This window comes from Propithecus coquereli, unplaced genomic scaffold (assembly GCF_000956105.1).
Source record: "Propithecus coquereli isolate 6110/MARCELLA unplaced genomic scaffold, Pcoq_1.0 Scaffold147, whole genome shotgun sequence".
NCBI classification, from domain to species: domain Eukaryota; kingdom Metazoa; phylum Chordata; class Mammalia; order Primates; family Indriidae; genus Propithecus; species Propithecus coquereli.
The window spans coordinates 6,169,179-6,188,927 of NW_012139080.1; the positions used below are offsets into that span (position 1 = coordinate 6,169,179).

At 35.1% G+C, this 19,749-nt stretch overlaps 1 protein-coding gene across 1 annotated transcript in view; it reads left to right on the forward strand.

Annotated features, from left to right (window-relative positions):
* NAA35 (N(alpha)-acetyltransferase 35, NatC auxiliary subunit) overlaps nt 1-19,749 on the forward strand; it is a 105,537-nt gene that overhangs the window by 19,052 nt on the left and 66,736 nt on the right. The window contains exons 6-7 of the mRNA XM_012640058.1: nt 976-1,143; nt 19,635-19,701. Coding sequence (XP_012495512.1) covers nt 976-1,143; nt 19,635-19,701 — 235 coding nt within the window. The remainder of the gene's footprint in view (nt 1-975; nt 1,144-19,634; nt 19,702-19,749) is intronic.

Consider the following 19,749-nt stretch of genomic DNA (forward strand, 5'->3'; position numbering starts at 1 on the left):
CCGATTAATTTCTTTCTATTTTTAGTAGAGATGGGGTCTCGCTCTTCCTCAGGCTGGTCTCAAACTCCTGAGCTCAAACAATCCGCCCGCCTCGGCCTCCCAGAGTGCTAGGATTACAGGTGTGAGCCACCGTGCCGGCCTCTCATTTTTTAATACCATAGCATATATCTTATTTCATTGCAGAAATCTTGGGCTTTAGTATAAATTACAACTGTAATTGGGCAAATAAATAATTAAATAACTCGTACTGTTTCTTTATATGTAAAAGGAGAAAAACACCACCCTTCTCAAACTTAGGAAAAAATGAGATAAGTCATAAAAATACCTAGTGTAAAACTTGGGACATAGTAGTTACTCCATTTTGGCTATTGGCTATTGGTATTCCCATCCTCTAGAACATAGTGCCAAGCATATGGTAGCTACTCAGTAAAATAGCATTTAATGATTATCTTAGTGTTTTAGAAAGATCTCTCTGATTGGGGGTATTAAATTAGAGAGAGGATGTAGGAAAACTATTGCATAGTTTCTTGCAAAAGGCTGGGTAAGATTTAATGTTGTTGGCTGTGTGGTGGTGAGGATAAAAAAGAAGAATTGAACTAGTGGCTAAGGACCTGGATCTAAAATTGTGTATTTCCTAGTTTATGGACTTTTATTAACAACACTGTGGAATTGATTGCTTGTGGATGCCTATGTAAGGAGGTACTCTAACTTCGTTAGTCTCCAAATATATTACAAACTGATTAATATATGAGAAAGCTTCCTATAGATAATGCGTCATTTATAGTATATGATTCTTGAAAAACTTTAGTCAATGGAAGTGAATTCTAACTTGTCATTTCTGACCTTCCCTTTAATCATCTTTTAAATCTTGTGATTAATCTTATGCTTTTTTGGATCTGTGACTGTAAGATCAATTTAGACTTTGCAGACTCTGTGTATTACCTTAAATGTGTACACTCTTTCATTTCTTAATAGATAACGTGGTTAGAAGGCCATTCCTTGGCACAGACAGTATTTACGTGCCTTTACATTCATAATCCAGACTTTATAGAAGATCCTGCCATGAAAGCTTTTGCTCTGGGAATCTTGAAAATCTGTGACATTGCAAGGGAAAAAGTAAATAAAGCTGCTGTTTTTGAAGAGGTAAGATTTTGTGGTTATAAGTATTCCTGAAGTTAATTGACCACCTTATTCACTCTGATGTATTTAAATGATTTTATGATACATATTTTTGTCCACATATATAGTTAAAAACAGTTTTTATTTTATTTTTTTCTCTTTATTATTTTTATTTCCGCTGCTTAAAGTGTTTAAGGTTGCAAAAACAGTATTTAAAAGTGATGCTATTGCCGTTTACAAATATATTGGCTAAAGTAATCCAGTTTTGTCTGAGAAGGGCTTTGATTTTAGTGTATATTCTTTTCATTAGTACCAACATTTATTGAGTGTCCATTATGTACAGAGTACTGTTTTGGGTATTGTGGGGTTTCACAGAGAAAATAGAAGAGATAGCTCTTGCCCTCAAGTCTCTTACAAATTGTAAGACAAAAAGGCTGTACTTTCAGTCTTTGAATAAGAGGGAACTAAGGAAAAGAAAGATATGAAGAATATTTTAGAATATAACATTTTTCTCCAGTTTCCATTATCCTAAGTGAAGTAACTCAGGAACAGAAAAATAAATGCCACATGTTCTTACATATAAGTGGGAGCTAAGCTATGGCCATGCAAGGACAGAGTGGTGTAATGGACACTGAGACTGAAAAGGGGGGAGGGTAGGAGATGAGGGATGAAAAATTACCTGTTGAATACAATGGACACCATTTGGGTGATGGACACACTAAAAGCCCAGACTTCATTGTTATTCATGTATATATAACACATGTTACATGTTCATATGTTATACATGTAACACAATTCAACTTGTACCCCTTAAATCTATTTAAAAAAAAACAATGAACAACAACAAAAACTAAAACAGTTCCTCCAGTTTGTTTAAGTATATCACCTGAGGAAGTGGTATGAGTTTTAGACATAGAAAGATTTTTTTTTTCGCCTTATCATAAAGAATAAGGTTTCAGATGCTGATAATTGTAAGGGAAAATGTAATAGCATTTGAAATTATTAATAACTAATATTTTTGTTAAAATATTCCATATGTTGAAACTGGTAAGTTTTCTTTTAATGCTGTTACTGATCCAAAATAAATATCTTAGGTTCCAATACTGATTCATTGGACAGTACGTAAATCTTTTCTAAATTTATATTGTATATGAGAGAATAATTAAAGATATACTCAACATGGTTGTCCACGTTTGAATGTATCCCTTCTGAATTGTTTATGGAATACCAACTACTTTTTATACACTCATTGGTTGTTTAGCTACCAAATAACCAATTGATATGGGTGTCATTATGAAAACTCTTTTCCACCGGATAGAATTTTATAAAAAGATTAGTTTGAGTTAATAAGTAAAGAAATACAGATTATTTTAAATACTTATATTCTCAAAATACACCTAAAAGGACATCAAAATCGGTGGGGCAAAGAAAGGATCCCTTTAACAAATAGTGCTAGAACAATTGATTAGCATACTTGAAAATTACTTTCTTATTTCACTTCAAAATAAATTCCAGATAGATGAAATATTTTAAGTATAAGAAAGTTACTAAAAAACAGAAGATAGTTTACAGAAAATAAAATGGCCTTTAGACATAAGAAAAGATATTTAACCTCACTTAACAGAAATGCAAATTAAAACTATGAGATTCTATTTTTTTACTCATTGTTGGCAAAGATTAGGAATTTTTTATAATACATCAGATTGATAAGGATGGGAAAACAAGTACTCACATGCTTTGTGTGTGTGTGTGTGTGTGTGTGTATGTGTGTGTGAATGAATGATAGGAGCAGTCATTGTTTCCCTTAATCTTTTAAAAAAAATTTTATTGGGAAATAATTTCAACTAAACAGAGCAATTACAGTAACAGCACAGAGAACACTGTATATTTCTTATGGAAATGCAGCTGCTGTTAACATATTGCCCTATTTGCTTTTTTACTTGCTCTGTGTCTCACACACGCGTGCTCGTGTGTGTATGTGTGTGTATTTTTTTCCCTCAACCATTGGGAAGTTGCACACATTATGTCCTTCCTCCCCCTAATACCTCAGTGTGCCTCTGTTAAGAAAAAGGGTACTCTCCTACACAACCGCAACACAATTGTTAACCTCAATGAATATGTAATCACTGTTCACATTGCATTTCTTTCAGTTGACCCAATCCTTTGTAGCATCTTTCCCCTTACATGCAGGATTCAATCTAGAATCATGTCCAGCATTTAGTTGTATTTCTCTGTGTAGTATTCTTTAATCTACAATAGATCTTCAGCTTTTCTTTATCTTTAGTGACATTGATATTGTTGAGAACACAGCTTTCTCCTTTCCATTTTTTAATCTGTTCCTTATTTGGGAATTTGCTTTTTCTTCATGATTAGATTTAGATGATGCAATTGTGGCTGGAATATGGCATAAGTGATATTATGTGCTTCTCAGGGTGTCACATCTGGAGGTGTGCACTGTCCATCTGCCCCTCAATGGTGATATTATTTTGATTACTCCATTATAATAATCAGTTGTCTGATTACTATATGGTTGCTATTTTTTTCCCTTTGATTTAAGCAATTTTGAGGTACACTTTAAGATTATAAAAACATCCTGCACACTAAAGTCTCTCCCCGTAAATTTAGTATCCATTGATGATGCTTGCCCAGACTACTCTTTACTGTGATGGTTGCAAAATGAGGATTTCTTATTCTAGTATTCCTTCCACATTTATTAGTCCGCACTTAGCATTCTACTGAGCAAGACTCATACTTTTTTGATGGGAGTGTAAGCTCTCCTACAACTTTAAAAAAGAGCAATATCGTGATATTTATATAATATGCACATGTCTTGACTTAGCAGTTTCACTTCTAGCACTTTATCCAACAAATATATTTGTGTTTTCTCACAAAGACCTATGTACATGGACATTAGTTGTAGTAACTATAAGTTAAAGTCTTGGAACTACCTCAGTATCCATCAGTAAGAGACTTGTTAAAAGATGCTACATTTGTATATGAAGTATTTTCCTGCCTTTAAAAGGAAGTAGATTTATGTGTATAGGTAATACTAGATCTCCAAAGTGAGAGACGTCAGATGTGTGTAGCTTGCTACCATTTGTGTTTTCTTTTCTGAAAAAGGGAGATAGGTAGGTAAAACTTTATATGCAAGAGAATAACAGGTACTGAGGGTTTGGGTATATACTTGTTTGTCCTGTTAGAATTTTTATTATGTGTCTGCATTACTTTGTTTTTAAATAAGCTAAAATAAGCTTTTTAATAATAGAAGAAATTATAGTTGTATTTCTATTTATATTCTGGATGAAGGTCTTACAAATGGGAGAAATCCTAAAGGAAAGAACTAATAGAACAACAGTGATAGAAAAAAAATTAAGGAAAAATAAAGGCAATAAAGGTAGTTAATTTTTATGCATTATGATGACATTCAAATAAAGCATAACACTAAGGGCCAAATGAATAAATGGGAAGTAAAATAAATTGCTTATTCATGAGAGAAAGTTACCAATCGGCCATAACATTTTTAAAATTTAGCTTCAGTATAATCCAGGAAATGCAAATTAAAATAATAAGTAGCTTAATTTTCATCTGTAAAATTTTGAAAAATAAGAATATTCCATGTTGACAATGATACAATAATTTGATACCTTAATTTTTACTAGTGGGAATGCATTAGCATAGCTGTTATAGAAAACAGTTTAGCAGTATATGTATATATGCACTCAATACTGGAGCACCCAGATATATAAAGCAGATATTATCAGAGCTAAAGGGAAAAATAGATCCCAATATGATAATCATTGGAGAGCTCAACACTCCACTTTCAGCATTAGACAGATCACCCAGACAGAAAATTGACAAAGAAACACTGGACTTAATTTGCACTATAGACCTAATAGACCTAATAGATATTTATAGAACCTTTCATCCAACAACTGCAGAATACATGTTCTCCTCAGCTCATGGATCATTCTCAAGGGTAGACCATATGTTAGACCACAAAACACATCTTAAAAAATTTAAAAAAACATATCATACCAAATATTTTCTCTGACCACAATGGACTAAAACTAGAAATCAGTAACGAGGAACATTGGAAAATATGCAAACACATGGAAATTAAACAGTGCACTCCTGAATGACTGAGTAGTGGATCAATGAAGAGATTAAGAAGGAAATTAAAAAACTTCTCGAAACAAATGAAAATGAAAACACAACATAGCAAAACCTGTGGGAAACAGCAAAAGTAGTAATAAGAGGATAAGTTTATAGTAGTAAGTGCCTACATCAAAAAGGAGAAAAGCTTCAAGTAAATAATGCATCTCAAAGAACTAAGAAAATAAAAGCAAACCAAATCCAAAATTAGTAGAAAAGAAATAATAAAGATCAGAGCAGAAATAAATGAAATTGAAATAAACAAAAAAATACAAAAGATCATTGAAACAAAAAGTTGGTTTTTTGAAAAGATAAAACTGACATACCTTTAGCCAGACTAAGAAAAAAAGATAGAAGACTTAAATAAATAAAATCAGAGATGAAAAAGAAGACATTACCGCTGATACTGCAGAAATCCAAAGGATCATTAGAGACTATTAGCAACTATGTGCCAATAAATTAGAAAACCTAGAAGATACGGTTAAATTCCTAGATACATGCAGCCTACCAAGACTGAATCAGGAAGAAATCCAAAACCTGAGTAAACCAATAACAAGTAATGAGATAGAAGCAGTAATGTTTGAAAAGTCTCCTGCTGAATTCTACTAAGCATTCAAAGAAGAACTAATACCAATCCTCCTTACATTTTAAAAAATTGGGCAATACACCCAAACTTATTCTATGAAGACTGTATCACCCTTATACCAAAACCAAAGACGAAACAAAAAAAGAAAACTATAAGCCAATATCTGTGATGATCATAGATGTAGAAATCACCAACAAAATACTAGCAAACCGAATTCAACAATACATTAAAAAAATGATCCATCATGATCAAATGCGTTTCATCCCAGGGATGCAAGGATGGTTCGACCTATGCTAATCAGTCAGTGTGATACATCATACCAATAGAATGAAGGAAGAAAACCGATGATCATTTCAACTGATGCTGAAAAAGCATTTGATAGAATTCAACATTCCTTCATGATAAAAACTCTCAAAAAAATGGGTATAGAAGGAGCTTACCTCAACATGATAAAAGCCATGTATGACAAACCCACAGCTAGTATCATACTGAATAGGGAAAAACTGAAAGCCTTTCCTCTAAGATCTGGAACAAGACAAGGATGCCTGCTTTTACCACTGTTATTCAACATACTACTGGAAATTCTAGCTAGAGCTATCAGACAAGAGAAATAAAGGGCATCCAAATTAGAAAGGAAGAGGTCAAATTATGCTTGTTTGCAGATGATAAGATCTTACATCTATAGAAACCTAAAGGCTCCACAAAAAACTGTTAGAACTGATAAATTCAGTAAAGTTGCAGGACACAAAATCAACATACCAAAACAACATTTCTGTATGCCAACAGTAAACAATCTGAAAAAGAAACCAAGAAAGTAATCCCATTTACAATAGCTACAAATAAAATAAAATACCTAGAAATAAACTTAACCAAAGAAGTGAAAGATCTCTATAATGAAAACTATAACACATTGATGAAAGAAATTGAAGAGGACACAGAAAAACAGAAAGATTCCATGCTCATGGATTGGAAGAATCAGTATTATTAAAATATCCATATTACTCAAAGTGATCTACAGATTCAGTGCAATCCCCATCAAAATACCAATGACATTCTTCACAGAAAAGTGTAAAAAATCTTAAACATGTTGATGTTATTTAAACTAATTTACCTATAGAACTCATCCTTAAAGAAATAATTAGAAATGTGGACACATTATGGCCCAGTATGTTAACCAGAGTTTTTAATAGTGAACAATTGACATTAACCAAAATGTTACTATCAGCGTTATGGTTGAAATCATGTATAATTTATTATACGTAATTTATTACACATATTGAATCCGTAGCCATTAGCGTGATGAAAGAGTGTTTAATAACATGGGAAAATGCATACTTTAAAAAGTTAAAAAAAGCACAGAATGTACCCAACTATGTAAAAATAAAGTTAGAAATATAACCAATAGTTAACTTCTGGGCAGGAAAGATACTATTTTTTCTGTTTTGCCAAACTTTTCAGATTTTCTAGAAAAGTTTGTCATTTTTTAATTGGAAAAAAATATGAAATCACCTAGTAAAAGTCCTTAAGAGACCTGGCAAGGAATAAATAAAAATGTTTTGTAATGAGCAAATCATTTGTTTGTCTAAAATTGATGCTTCTGAAGTTTCTAGTTTCTGGTATCTTTTGTTATCTGTTTTGTCTCCTGATCTGGAGACATTTTCAGCCACCTGAAAACCTTTCTTAATATCTTGCTCACATGTACAAAATGGGAGCCACAGTTCCCCTGTCAAACCACTTTTCCTCTTGCATTCTATGTCTTGCAAAATGGTATCTTTATTGTTATCTTTGATTACTTCTTTCCTCTTAACCCCCTACATACAGATTATTTTGTTTTGGCTTGCAAATATCTTGAATCTGGTCACTGTTTGTTCTTTTCTCCCGTTTTTCCTGCTTTAGTTCATATGTTTGTCACCTTTAGGATTAGGCTCCTTTGGGTGTCTCCGAACTCTTCTCTTTGGACCAGTCTTTTCCCTCTAGTCCATTCTCTGTGTGACCACCAGTTATCTTCCTGAAAATAGAGATCCTGGTCATATTTAGTTTTGCTCTTTGAAGATTTTCACTGGGATGTGCACGTATGTACATTTTAATAAAAGTAATACTTCTCGTACGTTGTTTAAAAAGTCAAATAGCCCATAAGACTTACAAGGAAAAATAGTTCTCTACTCTTCCTTACCATTCCATAATAATATTCAGTTCTCTTAGCTTTTTCTTACTCTTTATTTCCATATTTCTGGATAATAAATTTATATTCTAACTTCTGAATTTAAGGATTTAACCATTTTAGTTATGATATTTCAGGATTTAGCATTCATACACTGCCCCTTCCCTTGCCCCAAATATTGGGTCATTAAATATGAAATGTCCGATTTCAAATCAAAAGTTTATTATTTCTCAGGCAAGAAGAAGTACAATTAATCAAAGTATGTGCCTAAACTATTGACACAATTTTGTCATCTTAGTGGTAGCTTGCTTATGCCAGCAGCAAAGAAGCCTGGAGAGCAAGTGGCGATGAAATTGCAAAAGGCATTTTCCACAGCTTGTTGAGAATTGACTATTTTTCCTTGCAAGAAGTGGTCTAAAGGCTGGAAGAAGTGGTAGTCAGTTGGTGCAAAGTCTGGTGAATACGGTGGATGACAGAGAGTTTCCAGTTCCAGCTTCTGTAATTTGAGCAGCTTGTTTTTTGTGACATGTGGTCTTGCAAGAGGATTGGCCTGTCTCTGTTGACTAGTCTCAGCTGCTTAATCTCAAGCATCCTCATCATTTCATCCAATTGGTTGCAGTAGACATATGCCGTAATCTACTGACCAGGTTTCGTGAAGCCGTAGGGGATAATACCAGTGCTGTACCACCAAACAGACACCATTAGTTTTTTTTGATGAGTATTTGTTTTTGGACTGTGTTTCGGCACTTTATCTTTTATCCGACCATTGTGCCAAACACCTACGATTGTCGTAAGGAATCCATTTTTCATCACATGTAACGATACAGTGTAGAAATGGTTCGCCTTTATGTTGTGATAGCAAAGGCAAGCTTCGAGACGATTTCTCTTCTGATACTTGTTTAATTCATGCGGTCCCCATCTATCCACTCCTTTACGTTGCTGCTTTGTTTCCAATGGTCCAATACTGTTGGAATAGTAACTTCAAACCTTGCTGCTAATTCATGTGTAGGTTGAGATGAATTCGCTTCCACAACAGCTTTCAGCTCATCATTATCCACCTTGGTCTCAGGTCACCCACATGGCTCATTTTCAACATTAAAATCACCAGAATGGAACTTCTCAAACCATCGAAGTACTGTGTGTTCATTAGCCACATCCTTCCTGAACACTTTGTTGATATTTCAAGCTGTCTGTGCTGTATTGGTTCCACAATGGAACTCATGTTCAAAAATAACATGAATTTTTTTTTTTATTTATCCATGGTTTCACAAAAATTGCTCTAAAAAAAATAATTTGACAGATAATCATAAGCCAAAACATATATTTGAAAGAATGAGGATGTACCTTCACAAAAAAGAAAAAAAAAGTGTTAAAGCGAAATGTCGGAGATCTCAACTGTAAAACTTAGTACTTAAGGAAATCTGACATTCGCTATATAATAACGTACTAGTAATTCAATTTTTGGTTAAATCATTCAGTACTGACATTGTGATCGTCTAGATATTATTGACAGATGAGCCAAAGTAGTGTATGCTTACATTTTCTTTCTTTCACATACAAAATTTTGTTTTTCTTTGAGGTGATAGTTGTCTCTTCGTTCTGATTTGCATAGCTTTCTATGTACTTCCTAATTCTTCCCCTTCCATTGTTGTGAAACACATCAGGTAATTTAACAGTTGTATATATTTTTTTGAAAACGCACCTCTTAAAGTCTTTGTTCTCTGTCGTCAGGCTACATTGATTGCTTGCTAGGCCCACTAGACAGCTGTCATTCTGGCTTTCTCTTCATTCTTCTGGGAGTTCCATTTTCTCCTCTTTTTTGTTAGACCCCTTGTTACCTGGATACCTTGTTACCTGATACCTTTTACTGTTTTTAATTTATTACTACTTTTGGTGGAGCATCTCCAGTTCTTCTGGGAGATAGGGAGGGAAGGTTTTATGAGACCTTTTGTGTTAAAAAAAAAAAAAAAAGTCTTCCCTACCTTCACACATAGTTGATATTTTGGTTGTAGTAGAATTCTAGGTTGGAAAATAATTTCCCTCAGAATTTTGATGGCATTCCTGTACTGTCTCATAATTCCAGTGTTTTCATCTGATCTTTTTATGTGACCCATTTTTTTCCTTCTGGAAGCTTTTATGATTTCTCTTTTTAATGACCACATCTTAGATTTGATCACTGCAACCCTTTAATGATCTCAGTTTGAAGCATCCCTTTCTCAGACCACCACCTCTGTTTATAGATTGCTTGTACTCTGACCCCTACAGTTCTTCCCTTCTCTCCTGAACTTCAACTCATTCATCATATCATCTTTTCTCTATTATCATCCTCTTGTCCTTCTTCTTCAAATATAAATACCATTTTCCTTTACTATAATCACTCCCTTGCGTATACTTTCCTCTCTTCCCTTATTGTACCTCAATCCTGGTTAAATCCAACCCTTTGCCTACTCTGCCCTTAAACCTGCCCTTCTCACTGTGACTGGAGAAATACGCATTCACACTGGTTGGTCCTACTTCCAATTTATGACCACTAACTTCAAGTGGGCATTGAGTGCTACCTGGCAGTCATTACATGTCCCTAATTTTTTTACTCCCACTCTCTTAAGATTTCCAACATTTCCACTCTCCTCACTTTAAGCACGTGACCTACCTTCCTATTATACTGCCTAAATAGAAGCAATATTCCCACCTATCAGCATACGTGTCCTGTGTTCTGCTGTGTTTCTGTTACGTAGATGAACCTTTTGTACTCCTGAGGGTGATTCCTTCTGCTTGTACATTGATCCCATGCCCTGTCTTATATTCAAAGACATTGCTGTAGCAATTCTTCCCTCTATATTTGCATAATGAATTTGCCCCCTTACTAATCATTCACATCAGCATACAAACATACTTTGTTTCTCTTGTTAAAACAACCATTTCTTAGCATAATATTGTCCTTCATCTTCTGCCCATATCTCAATCTTCTTTTCAGCCAGATTCTTAAAAGAGGTGTTCATACCCACTGTCTCTGTTTCTCTCCTCTTTTTCTCGATTGAATCTGCTCCAGTTAAGCTTTGAACCCTTCTTCGACCATAACTGCAATGTCGTGGTCATCAAAGACGTCAATGTTGCTAAGCCCCGTGGTTAAGGTTTGGTCTTAAACTTGAATTATCAGCAGATTCTGACATAGTTATCACTCCATCCTCAAAACAAATTCTTTACTTGACTTTAAGATGTTCTTCCTCCCCGGTTTCCTACCTCACTGGTAGTTCTTGTCTGTCATCTCATTCTCTAACCCAGCACTATACAATAGAAATATAATATAAGCCACATATATAGTTTAATTTAATATTCTAGTAGTCATGGGTGAAATCAGTTTTAATAGCATATCTTATTTAGCTCAATATATCTAAAATATTTGAATTTAAAATATTAGTCAATATTTAATATTGTCAGTAAAAGTTGATTTAAAAATATTAATGAGATATTTTGCATTCTTCTTTTGCACTACGTATTCTAAACCTGGTGTGTACTTTACATTTACAGCACATCTCAGTTTGAAGTAGCCACATTTCAAGTGCTCAGTAGTTGTTACGTAGTGTAATAGCTGCCATATTGCACAAAACAATTCCAAACATTGATGTGGCTCAGGCTCAGTTTTACATCTCTTCTCTATTTATACCTCTTCTTTATCTATACTCACTCTCTTGATGACTTCATGCAGTTTCATATTCTTAAATTCTGTGTCTTCTAATAAAGCCCAGAGTTACATCATCAATCTAGACTTTGTTCCCTGAACCTCATGCTCATATATGCCACCACCTATTCTACTTCTCCACTTGGATGTCTATCTTAAACTTAACATTTCTAAAACTGGGCTACTGATTTTTCCCTTGCCTCCACCATCTTCCTTCTGTAGTCTTCTCAATCTCAGCAGATAAAACTCCTTCATTCTTCTAATTGGTACAGACCAAAAACTTTAAAGTCATCCTTGACCCTTCTCTTTCTTTCATACCCAACATCTAAGCTCTCATGAAGTCCTATGAACCAAAGATTAGCAAACTACAGCTTTCAGGCCAGTACACCCTGCTGCCTGTGTTTTTTATGGCTCTTGAGCTAAGAATGGTTTTTGCATTTTTAAATGGCTACATTTAAACATTTGTGTAAATGCCTACAGTATCCTCCATTTTGCCACTTGGCCTGCAAAGCAAGAAATGTATATTATCTGGCCCTTTAAGAAAAAGTTTGCCTATCCTTTATCTATACTATCTTATTTATTCATTTACTTAGCATGTGCCAGGCATTTAGCAGGTGCTGGCAATAAAATGGCAGGCATATGACTTTGTGGTGCAGGATGAGGATGGCAGGGAGTCTTGAGATCTCCTTGCTTAGATGTCCAGCTGCTTATAGCCCCACACCTCAACCTTAAAGTATATCTGACATCTCTTAATTCCTGAGTGTTTTCTTTATCCTTGCTTTTCATTGGTATCTGTTTAGTTTATTTCACTCTAAGTCAGTTATCATGTATCTTCCAAAAATTGCTTTATATGTCTTGTTTATTGTTTTTGTCCTTGGGGGATTTAATTTTTTTTTTTTTGAGACACGGTCTTGCTCTGTCATCCAGATTAGAGTGCAGTGGTGTGGTCATAGCTCATTGCAGCCTTGAACTCCTGGGCTCAAGCGATCTTCCCACCTCAGCCTCCTGAGTAGCTGGAACTACAGGCATGTGCCACTGTACTCAGCTAATTTTTCCATTTTTTGTAGAAACAAGGTCTTGCTGTGTTGCTCAGGCTGGTTTTGAACTCCCGGCTTCAAGCGATCCTCCTGCCTTGGCTTCCCAAAGTGCTAGGATTGTAGGCATGAGCCACTGTGCCCAGCTGGGATTTAAATTTTAATTCCTTTGCTATCATTTTAGATAGCAATGATTTAGATAGACGATTTCACAAGGTGTTGTGGAAATATGACATTAATCCAGAAGTCCAACATTTCTACTGTCTACATGATAAAATTCAAAACCTTTAGAGTAATTCTGTTCATGACTTGGCCCCAACTTTATTGCTTATCTTTCTTCTCCATTTTGCATTTTATAGTTTAGCTGTTCCTAAATATGTTACTCTTTTTCATTATTCAGTGCTTTCTCTGAGGATGTTCCCTCTGGCTTTTATTCCTTTTCTCTTCCCTGTATCCTTTCAGGGAAAAGTCCTATTTATTTTTAAACTAGGATCCCACTCTCTGACTTGTCCAGACAGACTTCAGTTTTCTTTTCTGCCCACCCTTAGCATGTTCTTCTGTTACAGCTGGAGCTACACATTTGGTTTCCATGGATCAGTCCTACTTGGCACCTTTTGTCCTTGTGTAATTGTTAGTAGCACCCCATTTTACTCTTAATAGTGTGCCAAGTTAAATGATAATTATATGGTCCACTCCCTTTCTTGCCCTTTTCCTCGAACATGGATGTGATGTCTGAGAGTACTGCTTCATTTTGTGAAAGAATTTAAGAGCTCAGGATGGTGGAGCCAAAAGGAAGATTGCTTCTTATATTCTTTTCATTTGCATGATAAAAGTCTGCATCAGTTAAGTTACTGTAGTTGGATTTTTGTAGCTGAACATATTTTTAACTTACACAAAAATAAATGAAACTGTAGAAGTTCCTGGTTCTCCTGATAAAGAGTAAACATTGCTATCCATTTGGTGTCTTTCCAAATATTTTCTATAATGTGTATACGTTGCATTTTGTTTAACATGATGGAATTATGTAAACTGTTTGCAACTTGCTTTTTTACTCTGAATAATAGAGAATAGGCTTTTTGTACATACCAGCACATGTAGGTAGATTTCACTTGCTTTTTGAGGGCGGGGGGGGAGGGGGGAGGGGTGGGTGCGGATAAATACCGTTGTGTGAAAAGTACAGTTTTTGAATAATTATTTCTGGCAAGAATCATCAAAGGATACTAAAACTACAGAACAAAAGTACAGTGAGACACAGGATATGTACCTAGTCTCCAAGTACCTGCCTACAAGATACTGATTAATTACAAAAGGAAAAATGATAACTTTATGGTAGAAAACTTGGCAGACACCAACTTAGCCAAGTGGCCAGAATTACCAGTAATGGGACAAATTGATATCTTGTGCTTCCCTATAGAATTCTCTAAGGAGGACAGAACATCACTCCTGTGGTATTCCTACTAAATATGGTATAACTTTAATTTAATCTTGAAGAAACATCAAGCCAGCTCATATTGAGGGATATACTACAAAATTACTTTGCCTTGTACTGTTTCAAAATGTCAAGTGCGAAAGATGAGGACAAAACTGCTCCAGATTAAAGGAGATTGAATACACATGAATTTCCTGATTTGATAATTGTACCGTGGTTATGTGAGAGAAGGATTTTGTGTTTAGGACATCACACTGAAATATTTAGGGGAAGGGGATATCATAGTCTACAACTTAGTCTCAAAGGTTTCTGGAAAAAAGTAGAGAATTATAATGCAAATGTAAAAATTATCATTTGGATGATATGGGTGAAGGAATTATGGGACTTATCTTTACTATTTTTGTAACTTTGTAATCTGAAATATTTTTCAAAATGAATGTTAAAGTACAGCCTCTGGGAAGTGACACCACCTCGATTTAAATTCTGGCTCTGTCACTTCCAAACTTTGTAGTCTTGGGGAATTTAACCTTTCTATGCCTTAGTTTTTTCTCTATAAAATATAGTTTATAATAGTACTCACCTCAGAGCATTATTGTGAGGATAACAAAGTTAATATTAATACAAGTAAAATGGTTAGAACAGTACCTGGCACAAAGTAAATGTAATGTTAGCTGTTAGTATTCCATTGTATATACAATAAATTACAAGCCACTTACCAATGGACATTTAAATTGCTTCAAATCTTAATCTGAAATATCTGTGTGCATGTTTTACCCTTACTTGTACCTTTAATATGCTACCCAGTATCTGGTCTCTAGTGGGCACTCACATTTTGGTTAAATGAATTGAATTATTTCAGGAGCTCCTGAAATCTTTATTCAAAATATTTTATATGTGAAATGAATTTTTAAAGCAATAATAAATCTCAGCCAGTATATCTTAACTATGTAAGTTTTAGAGGAATTGAACAATTTTTACCTTATTAGAATATTACATTATTAGTACCATCAAGATTATTGTTCCAGTAGAATCACATTCTCTTTCCATACTGGTGGTATGGAGTATTCTGTTTCAGTTATGATTGTAAATATTTTAGTAATCTAAATTTCCTTGCTGTGCTGCATTGTTTTAAGTGTGTTACTTTATAGAACCCTAAATATCCCTGAACTTTCTGCAGTTATATCTTGGCAGTGTTGCAAAGGCACTGTCATATACAATAAAGAATATGGGCTTTAGCTGGTAACATAAATGTCTCCTCTTTGGTTAGTGGCAGTGCTTGTATTTTATGATTGTATTCCTGGTATCTAGCTCATACCAGCCACCATAGGGTGCTCAGAAAATGGTTTAGGAATGAGGGGATAAATGGACATTTTTTCCCCACTAATCTACTTACCCCCAAATCTTGATTTCTTGCATGCTACCCTTTGATTGCTATCCTTACTTTCTGACTTATTTACTCTGATTCCCCTAATCCCACTATCCTTCAGTTCCACAGACACCTCCAATTCATGGATGCTGTCACTTTATTACTTCCTGTTATTCTCTTTGTGTCCCCATTTCCATGGTCCAGTGCTAAAATCACTCAAACACCCTTATCTTCCTTGCCTCACTCGTGATTTGTGTTATTTGTCTGACAAAACCACAACCATCTGCCTATCCTGTGCTTGTACCCTGGCAGCAGAAGCTGCTAGAGAAAACTTGTGTGTGTGTGTGTGTGTGTGTGTGTGTGTGTGTGTGTGTGTATTCTCAGTTTAATTTTATGACTGCAAATCTCAGATGAGCAGTCAACGCTGGAGGCAATCCCATCCTACACTTCTGTAGTGAATTTGTTTCTCTAGTTTCTTAGGTGACTTTTCCACTTTTATTTCTCACACCTACAGTGCCAACTGTTCTCACCTTCAGCTTGCTTTCTACATTATTGAAATATTAGCTGCAGTCAGATGTTATTAATATTAGAAATACCTTGTCTTCTCACTATCAAAAGTGCTAACCTGTCTATTGATATCCATGTACTCTGCCTTCTGTCCTCTTAAAATGAAAGTATTCCTGTAAGAGTCTTAACTCAGCCCCTCCACTTGTGTTCTAGATTCCATCCTCTCTTGCCTACTGCAGTTAATAAACCTTTTTTTGTATTGTATCACTAGTCTCTCCTTCACTGCTAGATTATTCTTACTGGCATATAAACATGCTTTAATATTATTCATTGTAAAACACCACAGTTTCCTAGATCCATGGCTTCTTGTATCTACAGTCCCATTTATCTGCTACCCTCCACAAAAAACTGATTGAATTAGCGTTTTTAATAGTATTTGCTAATTTTACTTTCTCTTTCACTGTCTCCTTACCTACTCCAAACGGTCGTTCTTCACCACCATTACAGAGAAACTGGTCTTTACCCATCTTACTAAATCTAGTGTTCTCACCCCTCCCTCTTCAGCCTATGAGCGTTATTAGACGCAGTTGATCACTCTTGGAAATACTTTTTTCTCCATCTTCTTAATACCACAGTCTTGGATTTCTTTCTACCTCACTGATTAGTTCAGGTCCTGTGTTTGCTTCTTTACTCCTGGGCTCCCTCTCTTCCCTATACTGTCTCCCTAGGTTGATTTCCTCTAGTTCTGTGGCTTTTAATACCAGCTATATGCTGAGGAAGTCCAAATTTACATTTCTAGTCCTGATTTCCTTTTCTGACTTCCAGACTCAAGTGCCTTACTGAAATCTTCACTTGGTTGACCAAAGAAATTGCAAACTTAATGTAACCAAAATTGTACTCCATTTCTGCTTTTAAACCTACTCCTTCCAAAGCCTGTCTCATTTCAGGAAATGTTACCCTCATTTATCAGTTGCTCAGACCAAAAACCTAAAAATGATGCCTGATTGTGCCTCATACCCACCTTCAGTTCATCAGCATATCATGTTGGCTTTACCTTTTAAATATATATCCTGATTTCAACAACTTCTTACTATCCCTATTGTTAAAATCCCAATCCAAATCACTGTTAGCTCCTGCTTGAACTATTGGAGATAGTTCAATAGCTGGTCTCTCTGGTTTCACTCTGATGTCTGTCCTCAAGTCCACAAATCTTTAAGAGTGATCTTTTAATGGTAGCAATCCGTTTACATGACTCCCCTGCTCTCAGTCCTCTGGTGACTTATATTAAATTTTTGTTACTGAGGCTTGTGTGCATTACACAGAACCTCTGATAGTCCCCAGCAAGATAGTTTTCCTTAGACCTTTCTTGGTAAACTAACATTTCACAGGTAGGGTATATAAGTATTTTTGCTTTGTCTTTTGTCTACCCAATGTTGTCCCAGCTTTTTTAAAAATTGGAAGATTTTACATTAAGCAAGAAAAACCTAGATTTTTCTTCTGAAAAATTAGGAGATCTGACCACACTGGCACTGTATTCATTCATGGCTGCAACAGAGCAAGTAGTGGTTGTCTCCCTTCAGATGAAACATACGTTCTGATTTGCCAGTCTTTACCACTCCCCAGTGTATCTTGTAGGTAGTGAGATGTGCTTAGGAAGGTAACCTGCTTTTTGCATTTGTGATCCCTGCCCTGAAGTAGGTCAGTCATTCATTCAACAGACATTTATGTAACAGTAAGTACTCTGTGCTAAGCACTATTCTAACCCCTAGAGATGAAGCAGCAAATAAAATTAAGCCCTAATCTCATGGATTATACATTCCTTGGGACAAATAGTATATATGTAAACAAATACATGTATCATGTCAGGTAGTGATAAGTTCCACGAAGAAAAGTAAAGCAGGATAAGGAGATATAAAACAGTAGAGGGTGTGTTGTAAAATGCACAAGGAAAACTATGTGAGGACTTGACTTTAGAACAGAGGCTGGAATATAGTAAGAGATGGAGCCTTGTGAATATTTTGAAGAAAATCATTTTGGGGTGGGGGTCAGCAAGAACAGAGTTCTTGAGCAGAGAATGTGTTTGGTATGTTTGAACCATAGCAACAAGGCCTGTGTGATGGATACAGTATAGTAAACATGGAGAAGAGTGGTAGGAAACGAGGTTGGAGAGGGAGACCAGGGTCACCTGATACAGGGCTGTAGAGGCCATGTTGGACTTTGGGATTTTACTGTGAGGCAGGAAACTATTTAAGGGTTTTGAGTTGGGAAGTGACATGATCTGACTTATTTTAAAACAACCCATCTGCCTTCTGGTGGTGAATAAATTACAGCAGGGACAGGTGTGGTAGGTAGGGGACTTGTCTGGAGTTTGTTAAGGAGTGAGAGAGGGTGGCAATTTAAACTAGAGATAGCTGTGAAAGGACAAAAAGTGGTTAAATTAGAATTCGAAGATAGAGCCTGCAGGGTTTTCTGATGGATTTGGTATGGGATGTGGGAAAACAAGAGGAGCTGAAGCCCAGGTTTTCAGCCTGAGCCACTGTAGATAGATGGTGTAGTGCCTTTAATGGTTGGGTAACACTAGAAAGTGGACATCAGGAGTTCCTTTTTGGAGATGTAAAATTTGAGAATCCTATTTGATGTCCAAGTAGATATAAACTTCATCTAGAGGATGATAAGCTTATAGCTCTGTAATATAACTTGATATTTTTAAAAGACCCAATCATGTGAATCATATACTGACCATAACTGAGTTGAGACTACGGACATTGTGATTTTTTTTCTTTCTGTTTGTGAGGTACATTAATAGAAATTGACATAAATTTGATGCTGTTTTTGTTAAGAATCCAGAAATTTTGCTATAGTTCTGGCTTCTTTTATAGCTACCTATTATTCCATTATATTAGGTTTCTATTTACATTTTTATAGGAATTATAATATGGCAGAAACATTCCTTTGATGGGGCTTATGACTTCTTAAGTGAATCAGCCAGATATTATTAATAAATTATTTTCTTTAAAGTGAGTTCAGCAAACCACTTAATTTGTTAATGACTCAGCAGTGAAATTATTTCAAAAATGATTTGGGGGGTAGGGGTATATGTGTGAATAATTCATTTTTTCCTTACAGTAGAACATGGTTTTGTTATCACTTTGAGTAATTCTATTTGAGAAGGCTTAACCTTTTGTAAGCAGGCATTGAGTAATTTTTGAAGTAAGTCTTATCTAAATCTTACAACCCTGTTGTTAAATAGTAATTATTATTATATACTGCTATCTGTGAATGTGAGAATACTTTGTAAGTAGAAATTACTACTTTGTGATATTTTCATAAGCATTAGCCTTATTTTCCAAATGAATATATTAAATGCAGGTATATTTAAATTGCCTAAGGAGAAGCAACTGAAATTAAGGACAGAGATGGCAGTAGAGTATGGTGTTTTAAGTGTAGACCTATAAGGAAAGCTTGGATGTGGGATAGCAATATTTAGACCAGCAGGATGACATTTCGTTTCTGTTTTCTTATTATTTAGTGATTTTATAAGAAAAATATAAAGAAAAGTTTTGCTACTGTTCAAAGGTCTAATTATTCCATTTTTGTATAGGAAGATTTTCAGTCAATGACTTACGGATTTAAAATGGCTAACAGTGTGACAGATCTTCGAGTTACAGGTAAAAATCATTTATAAAGATAATTCACAAGTTTTACATTTTGATTTA